A 25,720-nucleotide genomic window follows, 5' to 3' on the forward strand; every position below is an offset into this window, starting at 1 on the left:
CTGCAGGTTCACATGGTGGTTTTGTGCCTACCGACGACTCGGATCATTTAGTCACTGTTCTGTTTGAGAGGTGCGTCTGTTCTCTATAATTTTAGTATTCACTGGTGAAAACTTGGTTGCTCTAGTCGAAACAGAACTGTGGTCGATGATCCCATATGGTCTCCTCATATACTACACGCACCACAGCCCAGTCGTCCTTTGGTTCATCCATGGTCTGGTGAGAATATTCATGATCGTCAATACACCCTCCTTACTTAGCTGTGCTCCCACCTAGGATTTACATACATGGGTTTTTACTCGGCGAACAACCAAATAATAGGAATGAACATCCCTCGACCCTCCGCCCCCACTCCCATTCTTCAGATGGAAGATGACTTGCTTGAAAATTTCCATGATGTCTCCGATAACCTACCACTTTGCCTTCCGTGCAGTACTAGTCGCTTCGAGCCATACCATAACGACTGCTCCCATAAGTACCATGGCACATTTCTTTGCCAATGGGATGACGAAGGAGCGCTTTGTGGTCACGAGCTTCAAGCTACACCCAAAGTTATTCTTACTCACCTGCGCCAAGATCATGGTATTGGGATTAGCAACAAGAAAACCTATCATTGCCTCTGGATTACAGCTCATGGTCGCTGTGAAGATCAGCTGAAGTTCCAGAGTTTTGGGCGTCACATCATCAAGCACGCTGGTATCAGATCTAAATGTTCTCTTTGCGACACAACAATGCCAGCTAGGAACGACCTCGCTACCAAGCATCGCGATCACCACCCGGATTGTTCTCAAGCAGAATTCTTCTTCACCCAAAGTCGAGCATCATTCTGACAACGGCCACCCCTCTTTTGCGATATTTCGGATGGTTTGTTGCATGCTATGTGATGTCAGTGTCTAGAAATCGGGAAACCAATATCCAAACTCAGACATTCTTTTTAGTTAAACCCCTCTTCAGCTGGCTGAGATGGGCACGGTTTTCGATTTTGGTTTAACAGAGTTTTGACGTTCTTGGACCTGCGGCCTCTCATAACTTAGTCAGCTCCGCCTTCCCCTCTTCCCCTCGCACGTACCAATTGCCTACTTGGTCAGGTTGTCAATTATTGGTTCTGCATACGAACATTGCATTGACAATTCCTCTCTGTTGATATAGAATTATATGCGCTAGGCTGTCATGATCGATTCGTGACGCTGAAGTATACACTTGGACCCATCATTGGTATTGTCTTATTATAGTCTCCAGATTGTTTGTACAGTTCTGATAGCCCTCGACGGTCAAATTCTACTGTGGCACATCGGATAGGAATTGGTTTACTGGTGCACAATTTACAATGCATGTTGTAGCGGTAGCATTTCTTATTTTATTGTTGATCCTATCTTGGACTACCACTCTCCTATGTATACTACACGATGACACAGCATGACGTGGTGGACAACATACCGGCGGTTATATATGTTAGAATTAGACACGCAATACTCATGCCTCTTGCCCCGACCATGCTCGAACCATTAAACATTTCGGTGTCAGTTGAGTTATTTGATATTCTACCCCAAAGCGAGGTACGAATCTAAGAAGTAAAGTACGACGGTTTCGGAAACGCACGGGTGCTCGCGTGGCTTTCGCGTATTTCGCGTATTTCGCTAAAGGCCACATGGGAGTGCTTAGCTCGCTTAAACCTCTTTTTGGAAACTCGCATGGCTTTGTCACGTGTTTTCGAGCGCCGACTTGATTTCCGTTGCCCATTAGAGTAGCACACTACAAGTACTACATTTACAAAATTCAAGTGTTTTCCTTCCTGTAATTGTTTATGGTACATACATACAGTAAATAATAAAACTTAAAATGGAACAACAAATATGTGGTGAAGGAGATAAAAGAGATCAGGAAAAAATGACAGGAAACAGTTGTGAAAAATCAAAAAGGGAGCAAAAGACAATGTAGAGACTTGAAAATTGGAGACGGGAGATGGGAGACGGGAGATGGGAGACGGGAGACGGGAGACGGGAGACGGGAGACGGGAGACGGGAGACGGGAGACGGGAGACGGGAGACGGGAGACGGGAGACGGGAGACGGGAGACGGGAGACGGGAGACGGGAGACGGGAGACGGGAGACGGGAGACGGGAGACGGGAGACGGGAGACGGGAGACGGGAGACGGGAGGATGTAGGAGACAATTGGGAGATGGGTAGGTGTTGGAAAAAAGTTAGGTACCATTGTAATACTGCCGGATTACAAGTTTGGCTAGGCACCTTAAGAGGGCCTTACAAGGCATTTTAATGGGCCATTCTGAGGCACGGCGAGGCAAAACTCAATGTAAGATCATCAAAAGGGCCCTTATAAGTGTAAAATAATGGCATTAAAATATTATCTTACCCGTTCAAAAGCCCTTATAAGGACACCCTCCAAATAGAGCATTAAAATGTCTTGCAAGGCCTTAAAACCCTGGGAACTTTTTTCTGGCAGGCAAAGATGGGAAAATAAATACATTCAATGATACTGTAGAGATACGACACTAGGTTCGTCACGTGCAGCCCGTGACGATGTCACGCTTAGTCTTACAGGTTCGAATGTCCAGGTGACCTGTGACCTTACCCAAATAGATTCGCCTGCGGATCGTAGTGCTTCGCCGCTCGCAACACCATTTGCAACCATCTGACATGCTGCTTCGTGATTCAAGCAACTTGCTTCAGTCTGTCATGGATTCGCCTCGCATAGCGCTGACTGGTAACGAGTGGAATTGGAGACTCTGTGGTCTTAAAGCCTGCCAGGTGAGTCTACTAGTATGATCCGTTTTCAAGCGCCCATCATGCCATCGCAAACTGATATGTTTGTTGCTTCAGAGTGGCTCTCATGTGGTCGTGTTTTTGACCAGAGCAAACTGCCGCCTTCTGTTCAACATGAGATCACACGATTACTCAGGATCCCAACTCCAATGCAACCAACCATCCCATCTCGGACTCTGCCTGTCGACTGCCAAAGATGTGGAGAGTGGCTCGAATAGTGTTCCGAAGGTTGATTACGGGCGTGGAAAGCGTAGACGCATCGCAAATTCGATGTATGATGATTTCTGGTCCCATTAGCGCATAACCTATGTTTTTTTTCCCATATGTCACAAATTAGCTTCGTCCCACCAAAAATTCATGTGACAGTCACACCAAATAGATTCGATTCGTTAAGGGCTGTGACCTGTGACGAACCTAGTGTCATATCTCTACAGTACTGTTATATATTTTGTAATTTTGTCAGAATCCTGCTCAAAGAATGTAGATCTTACTATGTACTTTATGTGGTGGTAGATTGTACTTTTAGTTTTTTTGAACTGCTCATAAATGTATTTTCAAAGTTATTCAAAATGCACAATTTATTAGGATGCAGCCTGAGGCCAGGAAGCCAAAGGAGGGTGTAGCCCTCCTTGGCTTCCTGTGACGAAGGAACAACACTCATTTTCCTCCCCTGAAGGAGCGCGTAGCGCTCCTTCGATTTGTGCCGAAGGCACAACGGGCGTGAGCTCGTGTAGGGTTAGAGTTAGGACTTTGCAGCGGCAGCACTTGCAGCACGTGGCCTCCGCACCACGCAGTGCTCACGCCACGCTCCAGCAGGCTCAAACCTGGCTGCTTTTCTTTTTTTCCGTGTTTCCTCGTCGAAAATTTCGCGACCCTACTATAGGTGACTCCCAAAATTTTATTGGCCTGATTTCTATTTTCTAGGCTATCTTCGTTGGCTACCTGGCAACACGATAGGCTCTGAGGGCCTGGATCCTTGCACGCATCCGCATGCAATGAAGACAAGTCCGGCGGGGAAGCTGGCCATGGGTAGAGGGCATCCAAAACACTCCTGCGCCGCCCTCTCAAGTTTACTCATGCAGGAAGTTTGCCGTTGCAAACTCTCGTCGGGTTCCTTGTCGCCCATCAGGGCAGGAAACCTGATAAGAGGAGGGAACTATCTGCTCACTCACCTTGATGTGAAGTAGACTGCCATGCATACTGGTTTTTATCTTATCCCTGCACCTTGCTCACGCGGATGCCCACATATTCACTCATGTGAATGCCCGTAACATTGCTCACGCGGACGCCCCCAATCTGCTATCTCTTCTTTCCAACACTGCTTCCCTCACCTCGAAGCGTCGCTCTGAGGCTCCTACAATTTTGGGATCCGAGGTTCACTTCGCTGCGTCGCTCTCACTGACGCCTGGGAATTGCAGCTCACCTCGGCTCTCTCTCGCACAGGTTGGGGCCGCCATCGGGGCTTCCACCCGAGAAGCTATCTGCTTCAATAAAGCAAGCATTTCCTTTGTGTACTTTCTCCATTTCACTTCTTCACCGACTCACGGATTTAACGCGCGCAGTCACTGGGGAAACGAGGAAATAATCGTATGCGAAAAGGGTAGGATTGGACACAAAGTGTAGTACAGAAATATAATCAAAATGTACCGGTCGAAGTACATAAAGCACAAGGTTGCATACTACCCAATAGCCTACCGCGAAACGGCGTACACAAGTGCGCGTTCATTCGGTTCCATCATCAGACGTCTTTTGCTTGCTATACTTGCTCCCCCTGCCTATTCGCCATCGTTCGTTGGCCACATCGACGTGATCAAGTCTCTTCCTCTCCAACAAAGGAATGTACCTTGCGTTGCGCTTGTACGTCCCTGCGCCGAGTGGCACACCAAGGACCGGTTCTCGACCCGAAGTCGAATGAGGAAGCGTGTGAGGTGTCAGTCCTGTCTGACTGAAAGGGAAGTATTGAGGTGGTGGAGAATGATATTGAGTGGCAGCTGTGAAGAAGTGCTCGTCTAGGACTGTGTGGATGAGGGAGCGTTGATGAATAGAATGGAGTTGATGATAGAGGTCTGAGCCGGCGCCGCTCTCTGTACCGTCGCCGTCGGTTTGCCATGTGACATCCGAATCTGCGTATGCACAATCCCAAAGCATGAGAGGAAGGGCGTCTGCCATCTGATACTCGGGTTTGCGATCTACCAGTGGCAACGGAGACTTTGTTGATGAATCTGATTCTGCATGAAAGACGTTCATAAGAGCTGGTATAATGGACGGTTGTTCAACTCCTGTTCCGACGAGGAAAAGGAGAGCCATGATATGTCGAACTTGATGGTATAGGAAAGCGGATCCTACGAGATCGAATACGTATACTCGATTATCGCCATCAGACTCTGGAGAGAGCGGATTGATCTGTGCGCGCATGACACAGCGGTGAAAGTTGGTGATTTGTTTTCCTGGATCAAGCTTGCACATATTGCGAAAGTCATGTTCGCCAACGAGATGGTTGGCAGCTGATTGCATTAGAGATACATCGAGTCCATGAGAGGTGAAGAAGTATTTGTAATGTCTGTGTTTACAGTTGAATCGAGCAGAAAAATCGGGGGAAATGGAAGACCATGCTAAGACGCGGATTGTTGGAGGGAGCAAGCGATTTAGTATGGATACGTAGCGGAGCTCGTGTTTTGTAGAAGACTGGAGTGAGGTGTTTTGGGGAGTGTCCTCCGTGGATACATCCTCAGACGGTGGTGATGATGTTACCTTGGAAGAAGTTTCGGTGGGGAGAGCACTTCGAACCCATAACGAAACTACCTGACCAGCAGCACTCACTCCTCGATCAGTCCTTCCACATTTCTCCCATCCACATCCATCCAAGCCGCCAGTTTCGTCGACGAGCCTTGCCTTTACAAAGGCTTTAAACAAGACGTCCTCGACCGTTGGAAGAGGCGTAGGACCGTTTTGATATGCCAGCCCATTATACTCCCACCCCGAGTAACAGAACTTGATAGCGATCTTCCGCTTCGGGTGGGATGAAAAATGAAATGGTTTTTTAGATGTTGGTGAATGAGTTGACTTGGGGTGCTTTTTTGCCTCCAGCTCTTTGAGACGTGCGATCAGCTCATCCTTTGACCAGGATTCGTAGTTTGGTGTCATGATGCGGAAATGTGTTTTGGATGGTAGAAAACGGTACGTGAATCCGAATCTTCCAAAACGCATGAGACTGCAGGTCAGCAAGCTCCACTGGTACGCAGAATTATGTCCGTCCGGGACTCCGGGCCGGGCCCTCGGGCCAGCTTATTATTTTCCTTGGAAGCCTCTGAATCAAATCCACCATGGTTCTGTCGTCCGCGCGCCGAATGCTCACCACTGGAATTTATCAAGCGTTCATGCGCTGGAACTCGCGGCATGTATTTGCTTTCCACCATCGTAATAGAAGCACATCCAGAGTCGAGTCAAATCGGGCTTCCACGAGATGCCTACATGATGCCATTGTTCGCGGTCACTACCAGCGCTCAGCATAGCATTTATGGGTCCAAGTTTGATGCAGTTTCATTGGGTCCTCGCCTTCCTCAACACTGTGCTGCCACGGTCATGGCCAAGTTACCACAGCACTTTCACTCGAAGTAGACTGACAAATGTTCGTTTGTCCACAGTGCAAAGGATTCGGAATCGAAGGGAGGGAAATGCTATATCGCCAGTTCTTGTGAATTCGCACTTCAACTATCACGTCGCCAGATACCACATCGGCACTGGCAGTCACTTGTCGGGCCTGGCCTCGTCGGTCTAACCCTAGTCCGATTGGTACATACCACGGGTCACAAGCTTCATATTGAATCCAGATCCCTCCACCATCCCGATTACTCCGGTACACTTGGCTCCTTCGAGACGTCATAACAATACGCGAGACATGACATAGATACCATACTGTTTGTTATTTCGCTAATGACGCGTGCTCACAGTGCTCCTCTGACAGATGATTCGTCTAGGTCCGTGTACCGTATCTGCAGCTAGTCGTTTCATCCACTGCACTTTGGTATCTCAGCTGCTGTCGGTGAACTTTCAAGGGACTTGCTAGTCGGGTGGCTGTGGATCGCATCCCCGATCGACGGATCAAAATTGGATCTACCCGGGTGCCACAAAGGCTTTCCAATGTGAAATCGATTTAATAAGTGGGTCACTTATGGTAATCTGCTCTGGGACGGCAACATTGGCATACTGACCAGTGGAACGGGCACGGACCACAAGGGAACCAAGGCCAGACCTCTATAGCGGGAGGCTACGGGTCTATCTATCGAGGACAGACTACGGCACGCGCGAGGACCACCGACTACGAGCCAGGACACCTGCTACTGCACCCGGACCTGCCTAGGTCTGACGGGACGCCCCGCTCCACCAGAATTGACTATCATCCATTCCACTTGCCTGTTTGAAGGTTGCGACGACACAGCGCGTAACCAATCTATCTCTTCCACCACCACTGTAGCGGAATTTCACAAACCCAAGAGCTCAATGGAAACCTGGCGATTCCAGCCAACACTCGTGCCTCTTGTCGAGGTGGGGAACAGCGCCAGAGATCAGTCAAGTTAAAAGCCATGAAAAGGCGACTTATCTGCAGAATTCTAGATCCAGACAATGTCACAATCAGTCTCTTGTAGTGTAGATGTCAGCATTTAGGTGATATGGAGAAAACGGCTTACCCTCAGCTCGTGTGATGGACTGAAGGAAGAGGCGTACTAGTATACTACTACGAATCGGTCATATATATGGTTTCGTTCATCTCCGGGGCCGACTCATTGTCGTACCGCGTTGCAACCCACGTGCCAGTGCGTGCGTCAGCGTAGATGGCCAAATAAAATATTCATTCAGTCAACACACTGGGATCCAGAAGACACGTAAACCAACTCCTCTTTGATCCAATATGAACACAGATCGGTTAGCGGTGACATTCTCTACCATTTCTTTGTGGCTCACTGTTCTTTAAGTATTTCAGCTCGTCTGAAAATTTCATGGTCCATGATATCATATGCTCCGGCCTGAGTATAACAGGGCGAATCCCATTCTGATTGCTCGGGGTATTCTGTGCGACCACAACACCAAGGTCACAGTGCACCCATGTAACTGGGATGGCTGCACAATGCATATTGCTGTAGAGCACAAGCAGGTCTTCAAACATCTCCAGCAACATCATGGTGTCAACACCACCAGCCCCGCGAGCGAGGACACGCAGCAGACTACCTGTCTTTAGACGGGTTGTCTCGGTGCCCACATGAAATCGGGGAACCTCCCACGTCATATATTATTATCACACCTTGGAGTACGGTGGATTTGTTCTACATGCGGTGCTTCATTCTCGCGGGAGGATGCCTTTCGGAGACATGCTCTCGAAAGACCGGGCTGCCAGTATGCGAGAGCCGTTGTTAAGTACGGAGATGGATCACTGGTAATTGACAACAGTGTACTTGATGGGGGTTGGTCGGCCAGCCAAAAAGTCCGAGTCACGGTCATGTGAATCCCCTGACTTCTCTTACACTGATCTAGACCTCCGGCCTGTGTATTATCTTACAGTAGTATCCCTATCGTTTTGCGTTCCAACCTCAAGTATATGCATCTCCCTATAGCTCCTGTCCGTCATCAGTGATTATGAACTGTCTTGCCGTGTACTCCTACTTAGTTGATCTATAGCTCACGTACAGTCATCTCATTCAAAGGGCAGAGCGTCTAAAACAGCCGGCGGGAACGGCGGACTGATGGGAGCACGCTCTACATCAGGGCATTCGCGAACCTGAGATGCATCCGAGACACTGGGGGTCTCTAGTATAGGTTGTAATGTCCTACATAGAGTCTCACTCTGAAAAGGACAGAAATTGGACACACACAAAACCGTCTTCCAAGGCCTGAACTTGACGCCTACAGCTTAAGTCATTCCGCTTCGATATGGCAGTGCATTGAAAGAACAAAAGATGATAAAGCATAGGTTCGGCAGTACATACGTCCACAGATCAAGATCCAATTAATGTAACAAAAATGAGCATACACGCACGGCGGTGCTGTGCTGTCCTCGGTAATGTGAATAATAAGCTGCGAGAATATCTGACGGGAAAATCATGGCCACGACAGGCGAAGGCGTTTGGCACGACTGTCATGGGGTTCGGATTCTCTGCAATCCTTTCGTTTTAAACGCTTCAAGTGGCGCAGCTTAGAATCTAACCGAGTAAACTGCTTTTCACAACAACCACATTTCGTTTTATCGCTCAAATGAACCGTGACGATGTGCCGCGATATGCTCTCCTTCTGCATCTCCTTCCCGCAGCCGTCCCAATGGCACGATATCTTATTTTGACACCGCCAGATTTAACACCGTGGTACAGTTGGAGGTGTTCCATCACTTCGGACCTGTCGACAGTCAGAACTGAGAGGCACCCGCCATCCCAGCGGCATCGGCATGATGTGCCATTCAATGATTTATAGCCACTCCTCTCCTCCGACCGCGACGGTGTAGGCGAATGAAGATCGGTTCCGTTACAAGAACTAGATAGATAAACATCGCCGGAGTTCTGCGCGTGATTTTGTATGTCGCTGGATGATGGTTCGACATGATGATCTTGGGCGTGGTTGTTCGCCCACGGGAAAGAATCCCGAGATGAACTCTCGTTGGAAGATGATGTGTCAGGTGACTGCGGAAGAGTATAAGGACTCCACGTCTGGGAAAAAGGGTTATCCATAGAGGGAGTCATGGAAAGCTCTGGAGAGAAGCTATTGTAAAACTCGAGGTGAGTTTCCACGTTGAAGCTGCGACCTTCCAAATAGACAGGCCAATTAAGATCAGGTGCATCCATTCTGTTGTCTGGATCAAGAGTGGTGTTTGGAAGGGGTTGGCGAATGAGATCGGACTTCATGGGAGATGGACTGCTAAAGCCGGGAGACCCTGCGTCAAGTGGAAATGGCGCTTCCACAGTCCTCGTTATGTTGAGCGTGTTCAAAGTGGAATCGCCGCACGGTGTCCATTCATCGGCAATGACCGAGCCATGGTATTGAGTTTCTGAAAGGGACGACCTGCAAAGAACTCCTCAGTAAACATTTTCGCATAGACGGGCAGCCACACGAACTGGTGATGGATTGACTCGGGTACTTGGAACAGACGGCGTTGCGCTGTAGGATGGGAAGGGTAGGCGTTTGATTGTCTCCGTCCTTCATAAAGTTCACTGAAAAGACGTAGGGTCAAGTCGAGCGAAGACGGGACTGTGTTGGTCGACATTTTTATTGTGTCTCTGAAGTACGGATACCTGTCAATAGAGACTTTATATCTGTCCATGAGTGCAGGGGCTGAACTATTTGCGGCAAGCCGCAATTGCGCCGACATAACCGTCAGAATGACGATTCTGCCACTCGATCTGCCACTTTCATATTTTGCAGAGCTAAATGGCTATTGTCGCTAGGAGATACCACTGGAAAAGCATCATGATAGTGTGTGCCACAGACGCGTGTCGAGTTCCTTCCCAGCGGCGTTAGGAATCAATAGAATCACTTCGCGGAGCACTATAATAAGAAAAGGCACATTGTCAATACTATACATGTGTGTCCAAACAACGAGAAACGCGTGTGTTCTTCGAGGGGGCTGCTAGGCAGATACCTACCGTAGAAAACCATTGAGTTATCCACCTAGTTATTCTGAACAGCAGACTCCAAACCATCGGTGGCCACATACTAAATACATACAACTCGAGAGATATGAGTGTTGAGGTCATGAATTGAGTTCCGCACCTTGCCAAGTCGGGTACACCGGGAAGCTTGGCAAAATATGATGGCGACCCAGGCACAACGCCGTTATAATCAAATGAGATTCGACACCGATGCGTTTGGAGTGAACAGCATTAGTTATTGCGGTACAATAAAATGAGATTCGACGCCGATGAGTAAACAAAACAAGCAACACGTTCGGAATGCACATAGCGGCGTTTGAAATCAGCTAAGCGAGGCGCAGGCGTCGTTGAAACACGTTTACATTTGCATACAAGACATGCCAATCATCCTTGGGAAATGAACGTTCATGAACATTAATGAATGGTGGCCACTCTGGTATCATGGGAAGGTCCCATATCGATATCTGCCCTGTCGACTGATCGTACATGGGCAGCATATTTTCTGGGGTGTTGTGGTGATCGTATGCGCTTTCTTGCTGGTCCATGTTGGCATCAGTGTTTGCGACGTTGAGCACTCATACTGAGTTGTGTTATCTCACCCAGTCGTCATTTCAGCAGCTCGTACTCGATACAGTATGCCGAGTCCGAAACAAAATGGCTACTCAATAACCTATTTTATTTGTTGACTGTCATCATACTTACGAAATAAAATAGTAAGACAACGAGCCTGCACTTTGGCTAGACTGTTGTGTTGGTTCAAGTGACGGTGGTGATTCAAGTGCCCGTTTTAGACTGTACTTTTTGTGCAAGAGAGGTCTTAACAGGAGCACACTGAGGTATGGAATAGATAAATGCTATACAAAGTTTAGAGAACAGGAATATATGTATGAACCACCGACCCATCGCTTCTCCAGAAAAGTCGGATGACGCGATAATGGGTGCTAAGACGTCCAATTATTCAGGACACGGCCTGACACTCGAACAGCCGCGTGGATTATGGGCAGCTATGAGCAACATGGGGAAGGTCTGGCCGTGTCGCCGCACAAAGGAGAAAAATAAAAAAACTCAAGGTGGTTTTTGTATGGGGACCGTGGAAATATTTAGGGCAGGTATTAACTTCGACTATACTCAAGTAACAAATTCCATAGCTAACGAGTAGACAAGACTCATGTCCTCCTCCCTAAAGACGCTAGTCCTACCGCTCCTACAGCCGCAGCATCATCAACGAACTCCACATATTTGAAGACATGTCCCTTCTTCGCCAATGCCTCACGTATCAACGCCCTATAATCCTCAATGCCAACTAAGCTCCCTCCAAAACATAACACGGCCTTATTTGCTTCCACTGCTCTTGGTTTCAAATTCGGATCCTCTCCAGGCTCACGGCAAAGCATTGCGATCTGATCGGCAAGTCCCTCAGCACAGACTTTCAACACATTCAACGCGAAGGGGTCCTTGTCCTTGAACGCAGCTTCAAAAACGAGTGGAGCAAGCTGGCTTAACCGTTTCTCGCGCGCAACGAGGAGATACGATGGAACAGTGGCAGCTGCCTCTGCTGTACTCGGCTCGGGCAAGTGCACCACCGGTAACACCTCTGGGGCATTCTCTACTTCGTGGATCCCAAATCTTTCAAGCACCTTCGCTTTGAGGCTACTTGGGGGTAACGGCTCCATCCCCAGCGACGAGCGCGCAGCATCGTGCATCATCTGACGCATAGTCTCACGGCCCACGTGAAATCCTCCGCCTTCGTCTCCTAGAATCCATCCCCACCCGCCAGTCCGTGCAAGTTCACTTAGCATGCCCGAGGGCTGGTGCTGAAATGAGACGACGCAGGATCCTGTGCCGCCTATCGCAGCAACAGCATGCTTGATATCAGGATGAAGCCGAAGCGGTGCAGCAAGAAGATGTGTATCGTTCGCCACGACCAACCGCGGACCCACGGGTATCCTGAGGAGAGCGGAGAGCGCTGCTGAGGCATTGGCGACTGCAGCTAGGGAATCGACGCCGGAGATACCGAACCATGCGGATGCGAACATCTCAGTGTTGGGAGGGAGGGGAATAGGATCGATAGATGGTGGAGAGACGCAGGTCTTCAGTGCATTAGATACTGCTACGCGAACAGCATCTGTAAATGCAGATGCAGACATGTACGAAAAGTTAGATGAGCCTCCTAGGGCCCGCCCGAGGATCGTGCCAGATCTGTCTGTGATGACAGCAGACGTCTTGGATCCACCACAGTCAACACAGAGGAAAAGCGACATGATGTTCTTTGAACACGTCAGTATGCGCAGTCACCAGAAGCACTGGGCACCCACCAATTTCAATCACTTGGTAATGGGGCGATTGGAGATATAAGTTATAACGAACAAGGATGGCCACCTGCAGAATTTATTACACCTATATATGAGCAGCGATTTAGCCAAGCTGGAGACTTTGGCAACAATCTAGCTGACAATGGGCTTTGGGCGGAAGGCGAGATACCCAAATTTACACACAGGCGAGCACATGGATCTCTAGCCGGTTAGGTCCGCGACACTGCCAATATTCAGCAGCTCTCAGACCTCGAGCTCAAGCTCAAGGCCCCAGTGATTGTCAACTGCATGATCCAAGTATATTTCAGATCAGATGTGCGGGGTTGTTTGTCCGGTGCAACTTTACACACAATTAAGGGACAAACTCTATCTTGGTCTCAGTACAACAAACGATTCAAACTCGAGTACGGTATGTATGTATGTATATAGCATCTTTGCATTTTCCAAATTATTTCCTCCATTTCCGTAGTACATCATTACGAGTTCTAACAAACAATCACAACGTTCAAGTGAAGTAAGAATCATGTTCAAACCAACTGACTGGTGAATAATCATCGCCTCCCAATATGCGTCCCTGCAAGCTCCTTCTCAAGCGCATCGCTAGGGTCATCCATAATTGGCGACGGCGCGCGCTGGGACGGCGCGGTGTAACCAGACGTTGCACCATGTACAGGGCCGTACTCCTGCACTGGCGAGCTGATAATCTCGTCCCGAGAGGGAATGGGCAGACTAAGATGGTTTAATGATCAGGTTCGTAATGAAGGAGAGGAAAGAAGCGCCAGGATGATGCTGACCTGTCTTGTCTCTTGATCTGGCCCGTGGCCCTCGCCTGGGCGCGCACCTCAGCACGGAACGATTGGACCTCCTCGACGATGAGCCTCTTCATCCCTTCGATAGAGTCTTCCTCCTCGAACGAAAAGTCAAATTTCTGAGTTCGTGAACCTAGTTTGAGCATCCTGGTTCTTCAAACAGAAAATTACACTTACGGCATCGCAGACCGGCTCATCGGCAGGATCGTGCCACACCTGCAGATACGGATGATTGAGCGCAGCCTCGCAGCTGATGCGCTTGGCGGGGTCGAAGCAGAGCATCTGCTGCAAGAGATCGATGGCGAGTGGGTTGGCGTGCGGGTAGAGTGTCTGGAAAGGTACGCGTGGCTTGATGGGGAGAGAGCGGATGTAATCTTGAGCCTGTGTGATTTGAGTGAGCTGGGTATATTGACGACTTGGCAGAGCACATACCCTTGGAGATCCGACACGGCGAAGGGTGTCCTCAGAGGGTGTACCGAGGTAGTGAAGAATTTGGTTGAGTTGGTCGACATAGCTATGCAAATTATCGATAGTCAGTATCAATTCATCGATTCGATGCATGCGCAAATTGCCCATGATGAAGTGGGAATGAACTTACTCTCGTCCTTTGAAAATCGGCTTGCCACCCAAGAGCTCGGCAAGAATGCAGCCGACAGACCAGACATCAATGGCCGTTGTCTACAGACATTGAGGTCAGCTAGTGTAAAACCGGCTACAATACAGAATGCCGAAGTAATAGACAAGAAAGGAAAGTGGCACACACATAATTCGCGAAGCTAAGCATAATTTCTGGCGCACGGTACCATCGCGTTGCAACGTACTCCGTCATGAAACCCTGGTTTCCGGCGCTCTTGCTCGTGCCGCCACCGGGGGTAAAGCTAAATACAACGTATATTTAGTCTTTGGAGTGCAAATATACTAGTAAGGAACATGCGCACCCTCTAGCCAAGCCAAAGTCGCATATTTTGAGCTCGCAATCTGCGTTGACAAGAAGATTTCCGGGCTTAAGATCACGGTGGAGTACGTTTGCACTGTGAATGTATTTGAGCCCGCAGAGCGTCTGGTAAAGGAAGGACTGGAAGTGTGCGTCGGTGAGCGGTTGTCCAGACCGAATCTATGTGCAAGCGCCGTCGGTTTTTGAGCGTCAGATCAGTCAAGAGTGAGAAAGGACGCACGATGGCATGAAGATCAGCCTCCATCAATTCTTCCTAATGTAGGGATCAGTGGGACCAGAGGCGAATAACGAGGCGAACAGACATAAAGATAGACTTCGTCAAAATTCCCGCTAGATTGAAAGACGATATCCATGTCGTATAGGCATGTTATCTGTAGAGGAATGCGTGAAATGTAGGCCTAAAGAACATATGGTTGGCGTACGTTCTTGTGTCCCCTGAAATGATGTAACAGTCTGATTCGTGTTACAGTGATCAGCGTTATACTCGGGGTGTACTTGATTGTACAACGCACCTAATCTCTCTCAAGCATCGCTTGGTGAGGATCCGCTATGATACAGCGCCTGTTTAGCCTGGTGCGCAGCGAACAAGCAGAAATAAGCACCTTGGTATTAATGTTCGTGATCTTCTTGATCGCACATCCCTCGCCTGATCGGCGGTGACGGGCAGCAACGACACAACCGTATGCACCCTGACCAAGCTCCTTGACGAACTGGTACTCGCCGTCGACGATGAAAGTGCTATTAAGCGCGGTGAAGGTGTGTCGCGAGATCGGCTGGCGGCTCATTGCTAGATCGATTATTCAAGCTTGGAACTCAATTTGAGGGATCTGATGGAATTCGGATAAGCCCTGCAAAGGGAGGATATGATATGAGAGAGAAGAGAAGAAAAATCCTATGCTTGTTGTAGAGACGGTGTACAGGATATTGATTCAGATCACACCAAACATGTCCATACATGAAGGTCAGTTGTTCTCTGCACTGCATGTATGACGATAGATTTAGTATGGCCTGGCGCTCGATGCAATACGGGTCTTGGAAGTTTAAAGGATGAAATTTTACTGCTGCACATATGATCATGGCGGAATGAGCCCAACATTACACTCATACGCATGATCGATTGGATCAGTAAGTACTGTTCACCTTTATTTTCTTGCGTATCAGGAGTAGGCAGCTTGTTGAAGCGGCGTAACGTTACGTTCATATTTATTTTGGGAATTACCGGTCACATGATAACTCACGCGCACGGTTCAAACCAAGTCCAAACTAGCAGCAGCTGCTGTGCAGTTTATCTGGCAACTTGGAGTGATGGTGTACTGCATCACTTTAGTTCACTATTGAAAAGTTATAATTTTACAACGAACGATATGCTCGACGTCACCCCAAGCACTCGCAAAGCTCCCATCGACCTTGAACAACCACCTACAACTATAAAACATACGTATACACGTGCGTTATGAGCATCAATTCAGCAAATTGGTAGTTCAATTGTTCTTATCATCAGTGTGTATGGTGGTTGCAAAGCCGACTTGGTTGTTGGTGGTGTCGAAGACAGAGTAGTGGCGTTGACTGTATGATAGATCGTCAGTCTGATACCAGCCAAAGCTACTTGAACACTAACAGGAATGCATAACCGTTGATGAAATCCATTCCAGAACCAGAGTCGCTGCCGATATCCGCAACAACAAGGTAGATCTCATCACTGCTTCCGCCTATGTTAGTGTTGAGGGAACGCGGCCAAATTTGGGCGTTGGGGGTCAGATCGTAGGCTCTGTCACCAATCTTGAAGGTCAGGCTTTGCAGCTTAGCATATTGACTAGAGGTGATCTTCAGGAGACCAATGGTCGCATCCAATACGCCACCAGTGGCAGTCTGGTACGCGCTGAACGCATCTAATATTCTCCAAGTCAGTATGGGACGTCCCATTTATGAATGACTTGTCCTACTGGAGGCGATGAGAATGAGAGTCGTGCCGGTGTCGACAATACCAGCAGTCTCAGACAAAATGGTGGAACCTCCATAGGAAATAGACTGGTCGATGCCCCAGTAATTGCTGGCAGGTGACGTAGTCGTGAGAGAGACGTAGGTCACCGAGCTCGTTATCTTTAAGCTATCGTGCCCACCAAAAGTGAGCTCGCCAACACTGTCAGAGGCAGCAGCAGGAACAAAGTAGATTCCGAGTGCCCTAGTGCCGATGACACCTTGGCTGTAGAGGTTGTCTGTGACAGTGGGGACAACGTCGACGTTGGAAACGGTGTTCTCCGTCAAGTCAGTTGGTCCGACTCCGAGAATTCCATCCACGCCTTGAAAGCCTTGTGAGGAGCTCGCAACTCCGATGGATTGTTCGTCAATGACCAGACCAGCGCTCAAATGAACGGTGTCCGTGTATTCCTCTCCGGAGAAACTACCGGAACCATAAGACACGGCCTACAAGGTTGCCATAAACATTTTTTCACGAACAGAGTATGAGAAACAGCATACAACAGTGCTGCCAGTATCCACACTAGTACTAGTGGGACTGTATGAGGCGTTTGCACCTAACCAGGTGTTGGAGCTGCCCGTATCAATGAGGAGTGTGTCTGATAAACGTCTAATCAGAAATTATCTGAGCTAGCTGACGGTCGATCTTACACTCAGTGGCAGGGCTGCCGACACCAACTTGGGCAGTGTACGTAACGATAGCGTTGGTTATGCTGAAAGAGGTGTCAGCATGCTTGCCCATGGAACCAGCCTGCTTCATCGCCTGAACGCGAGCCCTGTCGGCGGCAGCGATATTAACAGCTCCCCTGACGTTCACCCTGGCGGCAAAGCTGAGGGTTGCCTTGCCAGCGTCAGGGCGTAAAGGTGATGCGTCCGCAGAGGACAGCACTACAAAGAGGATCGACAGGAAAGCCTTGGAAAGAAACATCATTTGGAGCAGCTGTTCGAACGCCAAATGAGAGATAAGATCAGCTCTTCAATCATCAAAACACTTTATATGAGTTGGCTCCCAATTGACCATGTGACATTCGCAAGCTGGGTTCTACATCTCGTGAGACGCAGGGGTGAACTTCCTGAATTTTCTATCCTGGGTTGCTGTGATCGCTGTACGTCATCAGAGGATGATTCGTCGCTATCAAAATCGCCGAGCCAAAAAGCCAAGGGCCTCGCGCCGACAGCCGCATGGTGGTCGTTTAAATGATTTACCTGGATATCTGAATTATCACCAGGACATGTTAGATAGCGTCACAATCGAGTAGATTGCCTACCGTATTGAGTTCTGGCATGAAATAAAAAATGATTCTAATGGCGACGCTAACCAGGGAAACATTTCGCCCTATGAGATGGATATAGCATAGAACCCTTGAACGCTTCTGGCATGGCATGGCAGTCCTTGGCCTGTATATAGCTTGAAGAAATGAATCAGCTCCGAGTCAACAGCGAAGCACGCCATAAATCAAAACTGTACCGAGGACTGTCATAGTCACAGTCATTCATGTCCAGACCAAGATCCTAAAGTGTTGCGACTTGAAGACGAGTCCTAGCTAGCGCATTGACGTCTGACAAATCTGGACAACCAGACGACGGGAGGTGAGAATGGTGGAATATATATCTGGCACGTTCAATTCCACCAAGTTATGACTATGCTCTGGTTTTCGCATAGGTTGTCAAAGCTTGGTGTGGTATTGTCACGACTCGGGCATCATCATTATGGATTTCCATTTTGCCAAGCCTTTGGGAGATTCGGAAATCATGATTGGCAACGTACTTGCTACGAACAAAGCTTGGTTGAACCAGTCTCCCTCCAGACAGATCATATGGTAGATAATAAGACAGCACATAACGGGATGCTGGCAGTGAATGTTCGTCTGCACTGACACGCAGTTCAACTGGGCGTAATAGACGGCTGGTTTGTGTTGGGCCTTCTAGCAGTAGGTGGCTTATTGTAGTGCTGCCAGAACAGGTTCAACATGAGTTTGACATGAGCCGAATCGTGTTTCAGTCCATGATGCATGATGATCGAGTCAAGAACTTCAATTATTGTGGTTTAACTTGCGGTACAATTATGTACACTGTGTACGTCACTCTGCAGAGTCCTCCACGATCACTCTGTTGACAACTTGACAACAAACCTGACCAATCATCCTTCGAGTCAACTACGTGCGCATCAATCCAAGATGTCCTCTTTGTAACCTCACCACAAATCCATTCACGTCCTCAGCCTCGAGATTATTGATAGCATACTCTCGATGCACGACTCTTCGGCTGTTGATTTGGTCCAGAGCGAGTTTCAGGTCTTCCTCAGGTCCACAGAAGTCCTGGCCACCTTTCAAATTCGTATGCTCGAATGTCTTCGAGATAATGCTTTCAATAACGTGCGGATCCATGAGTGGAGCTGTGACATCGAACATATCTTTTGGAACAGCTTCTTTCGAAGCGGGTGCAAGGTGCCCAGGCGACGTGGGATTGAAGCACTTGCCGCAGAACTCGAGTGCGCTCTGAAGCTCTTTCTCGCTCAACCGGCTCCCCATCTCCGATGCACCCTGGATTACTGTGCGGCAATAACAGTCAGCATCTTTGATATTGGCCATACTATACAATGATAGTAGTACCTGGTCGAATGGCAGCGAATGCTCGATCATAATTATCTTCATCAATATCGCTCAGGATATCAAGATCCGTCGTTCGTATCTGCTGATAGGCGCTCATCACCACTATCTGGAATCTATACAGGTTACGTTGCACATGGAACTCTGATCAGCAAGAGTAAATCCATCTAATCGTGGACGGACCTTGTGTAACTCAATGAAAACCTCTTCGTGTGCCATGCAGCTGCTTCGACTTCTGAACAATCTCCTCGGACTGCGGCGCATATAGATACTGCTGCAGATAATGCGGAGGTCATTGCGAGGTGTATCCCAGAGGAGAAGAATGGATCTATGAACGCTGAAGACTCGTGTATCAGCTTCGTCATATAGACAAGGGAAATATGCAAATTCGTACCACCAGCGTCCCCGACCAAACGAAAGCCAGGTCCCCCGTAGCTCGAAGCGGAGTAGCTGAAGTCAGACGCTGATCTTACCAATAGGTCAAGCTGCCCAGGTTGTCCCCCGGCAGTCTCCTTTTGTACCATATTTCCAGTTCCGATGAGCTTGACTAGTGTTGGAGCGAGGGATATGGCAAGCCGATAGCGATATTCCAGAGAACTGCCTCTCAAGGCACCGACTTTCTCGTTATAAATGTCTTGATTCATAACGACGCCGATGGAAGTTGTTCCATCGTGTAGAGGAATAAACCAAGCCCAGCCGGATTCATCTGGTGCTCATTGGCTCAATTAACGCATTCTCACTATTGACAACACGATGCGTACCTCTCAGTGTCTCAAACCAAGGGGCACCCTCTCTTTGGGTATCCGTGCCATATGTATTGACTCCCACCCAATAACCCCACACTGCAATGTTCTTTAATGATGCGTTAAAACGACGGTTGCGTAAGTATTTGGTTGACATCAATCCTGAGCGTCCGGATGCATCAACAAGATAGTCGAATGAAATCACTCCGGTTTTTCCATCTGCAGCACGTAACCATTCAGCAGCCACAGGCCTGGAAGACTCGGTTGGGGAGAAGCGGAAGGATTTCACATTCGTTTGTTCAAACACCTTTGTTCCGCAGGATGTTGCGTGGTCAAGCAACATCTTGTCAAATGTCGAGCGCACCTAACTGGAGCGTTGATTTTCGAGAAAGGAAAAGATGTCAAGTACATACTACGTTCCATGAACTGTTAGTATGCCCAAGCGCAACGAAGTCCGTGTCTGGAAACAGGTTAGTGCGTCTCTTGGGCCCATTGCTGCTATCACTCACATCCTTCCCGTTTAAATTGATTAAACTTTATCGCAGCTCCGGGCTATTAATGATAATATATCATTGGGCCCTATTATCCGAGAACACTTTGATCGTACCTTGTGCTTGAAACCCATCTCGACTAATTTTTGCTCCGCATCAATGAACCTCAGGTAATGACGAACTGAAGGAATTAGGCTTTCCCCAATGTGATACCTACATGATAATCGTTAAGGGGGATGCCTGAATACTCTGAACAAGTCTATTACCGAGGGAACTGGGCAGCCTCCAATAAAACGACGTCAAGGCCTTCCCTGGAAAGGGCCGAGGCAGTATAACTGCCAGAGGGACCTCCACCGACGACAAGGATTTGAGCATGCTGCACAGTAACATTGATGTCAGTCCTGCTAGCGAATCTACTGAATGACCAACCTCTGGTATCTGTGAGGCCATCGAACGCTAGTGGGTGCGTATAAGAAATGTTCACTGATGGTCTGAGCTTTTGTACTGGACGCGTCTGAACACATGAAAGTAAAGCCTCAAGGCGTCGATATTGCAAATCTATGCAAGAATACTTCCCAAACCAATTCAGAATACGTCACCAAGCTTCTGCCAGAGTACCGGTGAATTTGTATCAATACGTCAGCGCCCTCACCTCACAATTCCTTGTTCTGTGTGAACTTTGTCATCAAAGTACTTACAAGGACCTTGAATAACTACTAGACATACATATCCGCCAGTGATTCGATGTCAGCTCAGTCGTGGAAACACGTACATGACATGGGCACAACCAACACAAAGTTAAAGAGGAAATCCCTCTTTCTCGTATGCAGATTGCCAGGTACTGGTGAAGAGATCGTCAAAAGCGGAGGGACTTGAGATATGTATGTAACATCAGATGTCAAGAAAGGTAAAATCCTCATCTTTCAAGGGTCCGCAGTTACATGCCAATATTGGTGTACGCAGTCTCGGCAAACCCGAGAGCTCTGGAATTCGTCGTGTCGAACACTGAGTAAAGGCGCTCCCTGGGAAGGCATGATTCAGTAACTTCTTGCTTAGGAAAATGTAGCATACATGGAAAACAAGATGACAAAATCGAAGCCAGAGCCAGGGCTGCTCCCGATGTTACTTCGGACAATCAGGTATATGCCGTCGGAGGTTACAGCATCCAAGTATTCCTCTCCAGAAGCAGAAGTGGAATCGTTACTGCTACTGTATGCAACATATATGTGTAACATGGTCAGACCGCCGCCACGCATAACCGTTACACCAAAAGGTGAAATACTGAAAGCTTATGTTTCAGTATCAGCGACGGTATATGTACTGATTATGAGAACTCAGGTAAGCCAGCGTGCTTACAATATGCCGGAAAAGTTGAATCAAATAGCAAGTACAACCTATGAACACTCACAAACAAATCGCGTGTATCCTGCGGCAACCATCTGGAGGCAACCATCTTCCAGACCAACAACTTCAACTGGGTCATTTTAAATGGTAGTTCGTAAACCGTCGAGTTATACCGAAGACAAGGCTTCGAAGTGAGGGTGTGAAATATGACCAATGGCCAGCTATAGTTACTAAATGGACGTGACATTGGTGTACATACACATTGCTTGTTCAAGTTGGCTAGACTCCTGGTGCTCGTATCTCTAATGCAAAATCAACAAGGAACGAGTAGATTCCGAAAAGAAAAGAAAATCACCTGCAGAAATGGTGACATCGACTCAAGGGCTGGCCACGCGGTATGAAGGGATTCAGCTGGTCAAAGTACATCACTTGTGCAAAAGATAAAACTACATATACAATACTTCGTCATTGGATTGGTACTTCAAAGCCTCAAACCTCAAGCGCACATCCTACTTGTCCTGACCTTTCATTCTTGTGGTCCAAACTTGTTAGCAGAAACCGTAACCAATAAACATTGTCACATACCTTTCAGCATCATCAACACAATGACATCGTCTTCCACCCGTCTTATTCGTGAGATGGTGATTGAACTTGCGGCCACTGGAACGGCGCGCAGGTATATTATTGAGTGGAGGCCGACTCGGACGTTGCCTGGTTCGATCATCGCGAACGGAACCAGGAGCATGCAACTTCAGAGTCAGAAACTGAACAGACTTGTTCCTCTCATCCTCATCAATATCCCGTACGTCTAGTGACTCCACAACGAATGACGTCCCTGGAGCAAATGTGTACTCATTCTTCTCAGTATCATCCGAGAGCGGTGTGATATAGCTTGCCGCATCCCAGACCCACGAGTCGTTGTCGGGAGGGTTGACCACCACTATAAGGCCATTTTGGTAATGTTTTGCGATGTCAATCGAATCCGCAAAGCTCCAGACCATCTTGGTTGTGATAGTGCTGCCCACCTTGACGAAAGTTGCCATCGCTGCCTTCAAAGACACCACGAGCGACTCGCTAGTCGGCCCGGCGTTGAGGGGGCACTCTAGCATCTCGATGCCGAAGTAATCGAGACTAAGCTGGGATATGTCAAGCTGCCCGCTGAATAATTGAGGCGCATAAAAGACGGATGTGCGAGGTATCGCTGCAAAAGCAGCACTGAGTAACCGGTTTTGAACAGCACTGAACTTCTGCAGGAGAGCCTTGACGTCGCGAAGCTGATCCTGAACGTCTTGCAACGTGGATGCGGGCTTCATCATAAAAGAATTCATGTAGGCCTTGTTGGTTGGAACGTACGAGCCCCAGTTTGACTTCCAGATCGCGGTTGCGATATTTGGAGAGTCAAGAGGATACGGTGTGGTTGGGATGCTAGTGTACTCGAATATTTTCATCACCACCATACGCGCAAATGATGCAGTCGTCCAGTCATACACCGCCAATGCCAGCTGAAAGCTGTGTGGCGAGAATGGAAAGTGACGTAGCCCTAAAGCTTTAATCTCTTCTACGTCCCTGCCTGGCGCGTCTGGTATGTCTTGGTATGGCACATAGTGCAAGTCCATCATCTTGTCGAAAAATGATGCATCAACATCCAACACCTCTGGCAGTGGCTTTAACGTCCCCGTCAAGACAGATCTGTGAACGGACGTAGATGGAGTGATTGAGAACGAGAAAGAACCATCTCCGGGAATTGTGAGGTTGATGTTCACCGAATCTTCTGGGCAGATAGCGACTGTGTTGTTCAGGTCGACGATGGACGGAAGTACTGAGTAGGGTACAGTGATATCGATGAAACCTTGTTTGTCAATGATCAGCCTGTGACTCGACTCGCACCCGCCACGGATTGCTCCGATGGGCTGGCCATCACTGAACCACAGCTTGGCGCCGGCACTGTTGCCTATGATTACCAAAACCCAATTCATGTGCTGCTGTACTGCAAAAGATAGGAACTTTAGTAGCATTCGTTCAAGAAGATTGCGGTCCCAACACCCACATAGTATGTATCGCTGGAATTCGAATAATGAAGGTTGCAATAGAGTTCGCACAAGACTTGTTCCTGTCAATACATTTTGAAGAGTTAGAGTCGGGTTCAGCGTCGGAGCATGAAGTATTGCAACTCACAGTAAAACTCAAAGTCTTGGAGGAAGATTTGTGATAGTCTTCGAGTTCAATAGAATGAGAAGGATGGGTGGGTCCGAGTTGCAAGTATGGAGGGTGGGTCACCGTCCTATTAAATACATTTTGTATAGAGGCCCGAAGAGGCATAGCTGCATATCTAGGGGGCTCAGCGAAGCGCTAGCAGCAGTGTTAGCACAGTCACCGGTAGGTACCAACCTCTTACCGATTACCCCATATCTACTACATGGCGTCAAATCAAACTTTTATTGTGTGATAAGATGCCCCACTGGCATATCAGTCATAGTTCCCGGCCCCGATACTAACCTGTGCATGATAAATGAACTTGAAGCGTGCCTTTCCAAGTTCGAGCTGGCGTCACTGTTTAATGGAAATCTTCTTCAACCGAAGGCAAAGCTGGCGATTTGAAACCTGCGTGCCGATGACGATGAATAACAAAGCGAGGCTTAGCAACTTCAAAATTTATGAGCCACCGTGGCCACTGTTCGACTTGACCACAGTAACAACTAAAGCTGCCGCAGCTCGGTTCGGGTCCGAGCCGTCCACACACCGCTCTTGATCCAGACAACAGACACACATGAGTGACCTTGGAGTGACCTGTTACCACTCGGAAATTGTTCGGCTCCCACCGAGCAAGGTACGAGCAAAAACTCAGTGAAGACCTCGCTCACCGCATGGACCTTACATAATAAGTCCATTGATATTTTCGCTCTTTTCCTTGCAAATGAGGTACAGAGCATTGTAGCTGCACTCCCTCTGATATTGGTAGTATATATGTTAGTTCAGCATGTCTTGTTGAGTGTATCTTAGCTACTATTTATTGTGCAAGCCTACTGTACGCAGAGTGAGGCTTAGGCTGGCCAGAAAATGTTAATGTTTTGAGACTACCAAATTAGGATATATGTTGAGCGGTAGTGACAGCTTCGGGCAATTTTCTGGTGATAAAATCACATAGTTTTATGCTTATTTTTTCCCACAAGGTCTCAGCCAATTAAATTCATTCGTCGTTTATTCGAAGAACGCAGAGCTACTTGGAGGATATTTGAGTTGAGTATTTTCCAAAGGTACTACTTACTAATTATCAGAACCGACAAGGTTTCTGAGGTCTTTTTACGTTACACTGCTGGTACCTTGTTTTCGCCACGGCTTGGCAGCCGAACGGTGGCGGAGTGGTCACAGGTCACTACACACTCACTACACACTCTCCACACACCTGGATGCACCTTATCTTAGTGGGCCTGAATATTTATTCAACCCGGAACCTTTTCCCGAGTTTCCCAACAGCTTCCCTCCAGAGCTTTCCATGACCCCCTCTATGAATGACGCTTCATCCCAAACGTGGAGCTTCGGCGATGGTTATCTATCTAGTTTTGGCAGCGGAGTTGATCTTCATTCACCTACACCATCGTGGCCGGAGGAGAGAAAGAGTGTCTGTACATTATTGATGGACGATATGAATGGCACCTCAAGCTTCTGCGGCTGGGATGGGTGGGTCCTACTTCTCACTTCTGACTGTCGACAAGTCCGAAGTGGCGAAACACCTCCAACTACACGGTGTAAAACCTGGCGGCGACAAAGATAGGATTTCATGCCGATGGGCTGCGTGAAGAAAATGAAGAAGGAGAGCATATCGCAGCACATCGTTGCGGTTCATTTGGACAACAAAACGGAATACGGTAGTTGTGGAAAGCAATTTGCTCGGTTAGATTCTAAACTGCGCCACCTAAAGAATCCAAACCGAGAGGAGTGCAGAGAATCCGAATGATACTCCTACCAAACGTTGTCGTCTGTTGTGGCTATGATTTTTCTGTCATACATTGCAGCTTATTATGCACATTACTGAGGACTTCAGTATCGTCATGTGTGTATACTCGTTTTTG

The 25,720-nt window shown here is 48.1% G+C and overlaps 8 protein-coding genes across 8 annotated transcripts; all 8 read right to left on the reverse strand.

Annotated features, from left to right (window-relative positions):
* Positions 1–1,832: 1,832 nt before the first annotated feature.
* Positions 1,833–2,210, reverse strand: F5147DRAFT_798368 (uncharacterized protein; the record flags this gene model as incomplete). Its single annotated transcript, XM_041443223.1, has 1 exon — positions 1,833–2,210. The coding sequence occupies one exon, from the start codon at positions 2,208–2,210 to the stop codon at positions 1,833–1,835; it is 378 nt and encodes a 125-aa protein (XP_041293369.1).
* A 2,097-nt stretch (positions 2,211–4,307) lies between these two features.
* F5147DRAFT_692618 (pseudouridine synthase) lies at positions 4,308–5,989 on the reverse strand (the record flags this gene model as incomplete). Its single annotated transcript, XM_041437199.1, has 1 exon — positions 4,308–5,989. One exon carries the CDS (start codon positions 5,984–5,986, stop codon positions 4,502–4,504), a length of 1,485 nt encoding a protein of 494 aa, XP_041293370.1. The 3' UTR covers positions 4,308–4,501.
* Positions 5,990–8,739: 2,750 nt separating this feature from the next.
* On the reverse strand, positions 8,740–10,130 carry F5147DRAFT_798369 (uncharacterized protein; the record flags this gene model as incomplete). The annotated part of the gene is made up of 2 exons (XM_041443224.1): positions 8,740–9,823; positions 9,877–10,130. The coding sequence occupies 2 exons, from the start codon at positions 10,128–10,130 to the stop codon at positions 9,022–9,024; spliced, it is 1,056 nt and encodes a 351-aa protein (XP_041293371.1). The 3' UTR covers positions 8,740–9,021.
* A 1,364-nt stretch (positions 10,131–11,494) lies between these two features.
* Positions 11,495–13,021, reverse strand: F5147DRAFT_692624 (uncharacterized protein). Its single transcript, XM_041437200.1, has 2 exons — positions 12,726–13,021; positions 11,495–12,677 (listed from the first exon to the last, which is right to left on the reverse strand). The coding sequence occupies exon 2, from the start codon at positions 12,669–12,671 to the stop codon at positions 11,577–11,579; it is 1,095 nt and encodes a 364-aa protein (XP_041293372.1). The 5' UTR covers positions 12,672–12,677; positions 12,726–13,021; the 3' UTR covers positions 11,495–11,576.
* Positions 13,022–15,540, reverse strand: F5147DRAFT_692627 (kinase-like domain-containing protein). The gene is made up of 12 exons (XM_041437201.1): positions 15,089–15,540; positions 14,999–15,033; positions 14,909–14,939; positions 14,789–14,857; positions 14,707–14,739; positions 14,470–14,645; positions 14,295–14,409; positions 14,130–14,209; positions 13,964–14,045; positions 13,709–13,912; positions 13,517–13,650; positions 13,022–13,451 (listed from the first exon to the last, which is right to left on the reverse strand). Exons 1-12 carry the CDS (start codon positions 15,269–15,271, stop codon positions 13,274–13,276), a joined length of 1,320 nt encoding a protein of 439 aa, XP_041293373.1. The 5' UTR covers positions 15,272–15,540; the 3' UTR covers positions 13,022–13,273.
* A 197-nt stretch (positions 15,541–15,737) lies between these two features.
* On the reverse strand, positions 15,738–17,394 carry F5147DRAFT_798377 (acid protease; the record flags this gene model as incomplete). Its single annotated transcript, XM_041443225.1, has 5 exons — positions 15,738–16,052; positions 16,105–16,375; positions 16,430–16,910; positions 16,965–17,062; positions 17,115–17,394. 5 exons carry the CDS (start codon positions 17,392–17,394, stop codon positions 15,968–15,970), a joined length of 1,215 nt encoding a protein of 404 aa, XP_041293374.1. The 3' UTR covers positions 15,738–15,967.
* Positions 17,395–18,497: 1,103 nt separating this feature from the next.
* Positions 18,498–20,761, reverse strand: F5147DRAFT_154004 (uncharacterized protein). Its single transcript, XM_041428311.1, has 10 exons — positions 20,736–20,761; positions 20,573–20,682; positions 20,423–20,519; positions 20,325–20,367; positions 20,229–20,275; positions 19,834–20,179; positions 19,467–19,778; positions 19,256–19,409; positions 19,076–19,188; positions 18,498–19,014 (listed from the first exon to the last, which is right to left on the reverse strand). Exons 1-10 carry the CDS (start codon positions 20,754–20,756, stop codon positions 18,620–18,622), a joined length of 1,638 nt encoding a protein of 545 aa, XP_041293375.1. The 5' UTR covers positions 20,757–20,761; the 3' UTR covers positions 18,498–18,619.
* A 1,265-nt stretch (positions 20,762–22,026) lies between these two features.
* On the reverse strand, positions 22,027–23,899 carry F5147DRAFT_154035 (uncharacterized protein). Its single transcript, XM_041428312.1, has 2 exons — positions 23,698–23,899; positions 22,027–23,637 (listed from the first exon to the last, which is right to left on the reverse strand). Exon 2 carries the CDS (start codon positions 23,624–23,626, stop codon positions 22,199–22,201), a length of 1,428 nt encoding a protein of 475 aa, XP_041293376.1. The 5' UTR covers positions 23,627–23,637; positions 23,698–23,899; the 3' UTR covers positions 22,027–22,198.
* Positions 23,900–25,720: the final 1,821 nt, after the last annotated feature.

This window comes from Suillus discolor (assembly GCF_016758755.1).
Source record: "Suillus discolor strain FC423 chromosome Unknown F5147scaffold_24, whole genome shotgun sequence".
NCBI lineage: Eukaryota > Fungi > Basidiomycota > Agaricomycetes > Boletales > Suillaceae > Suillus > Suillus discolor.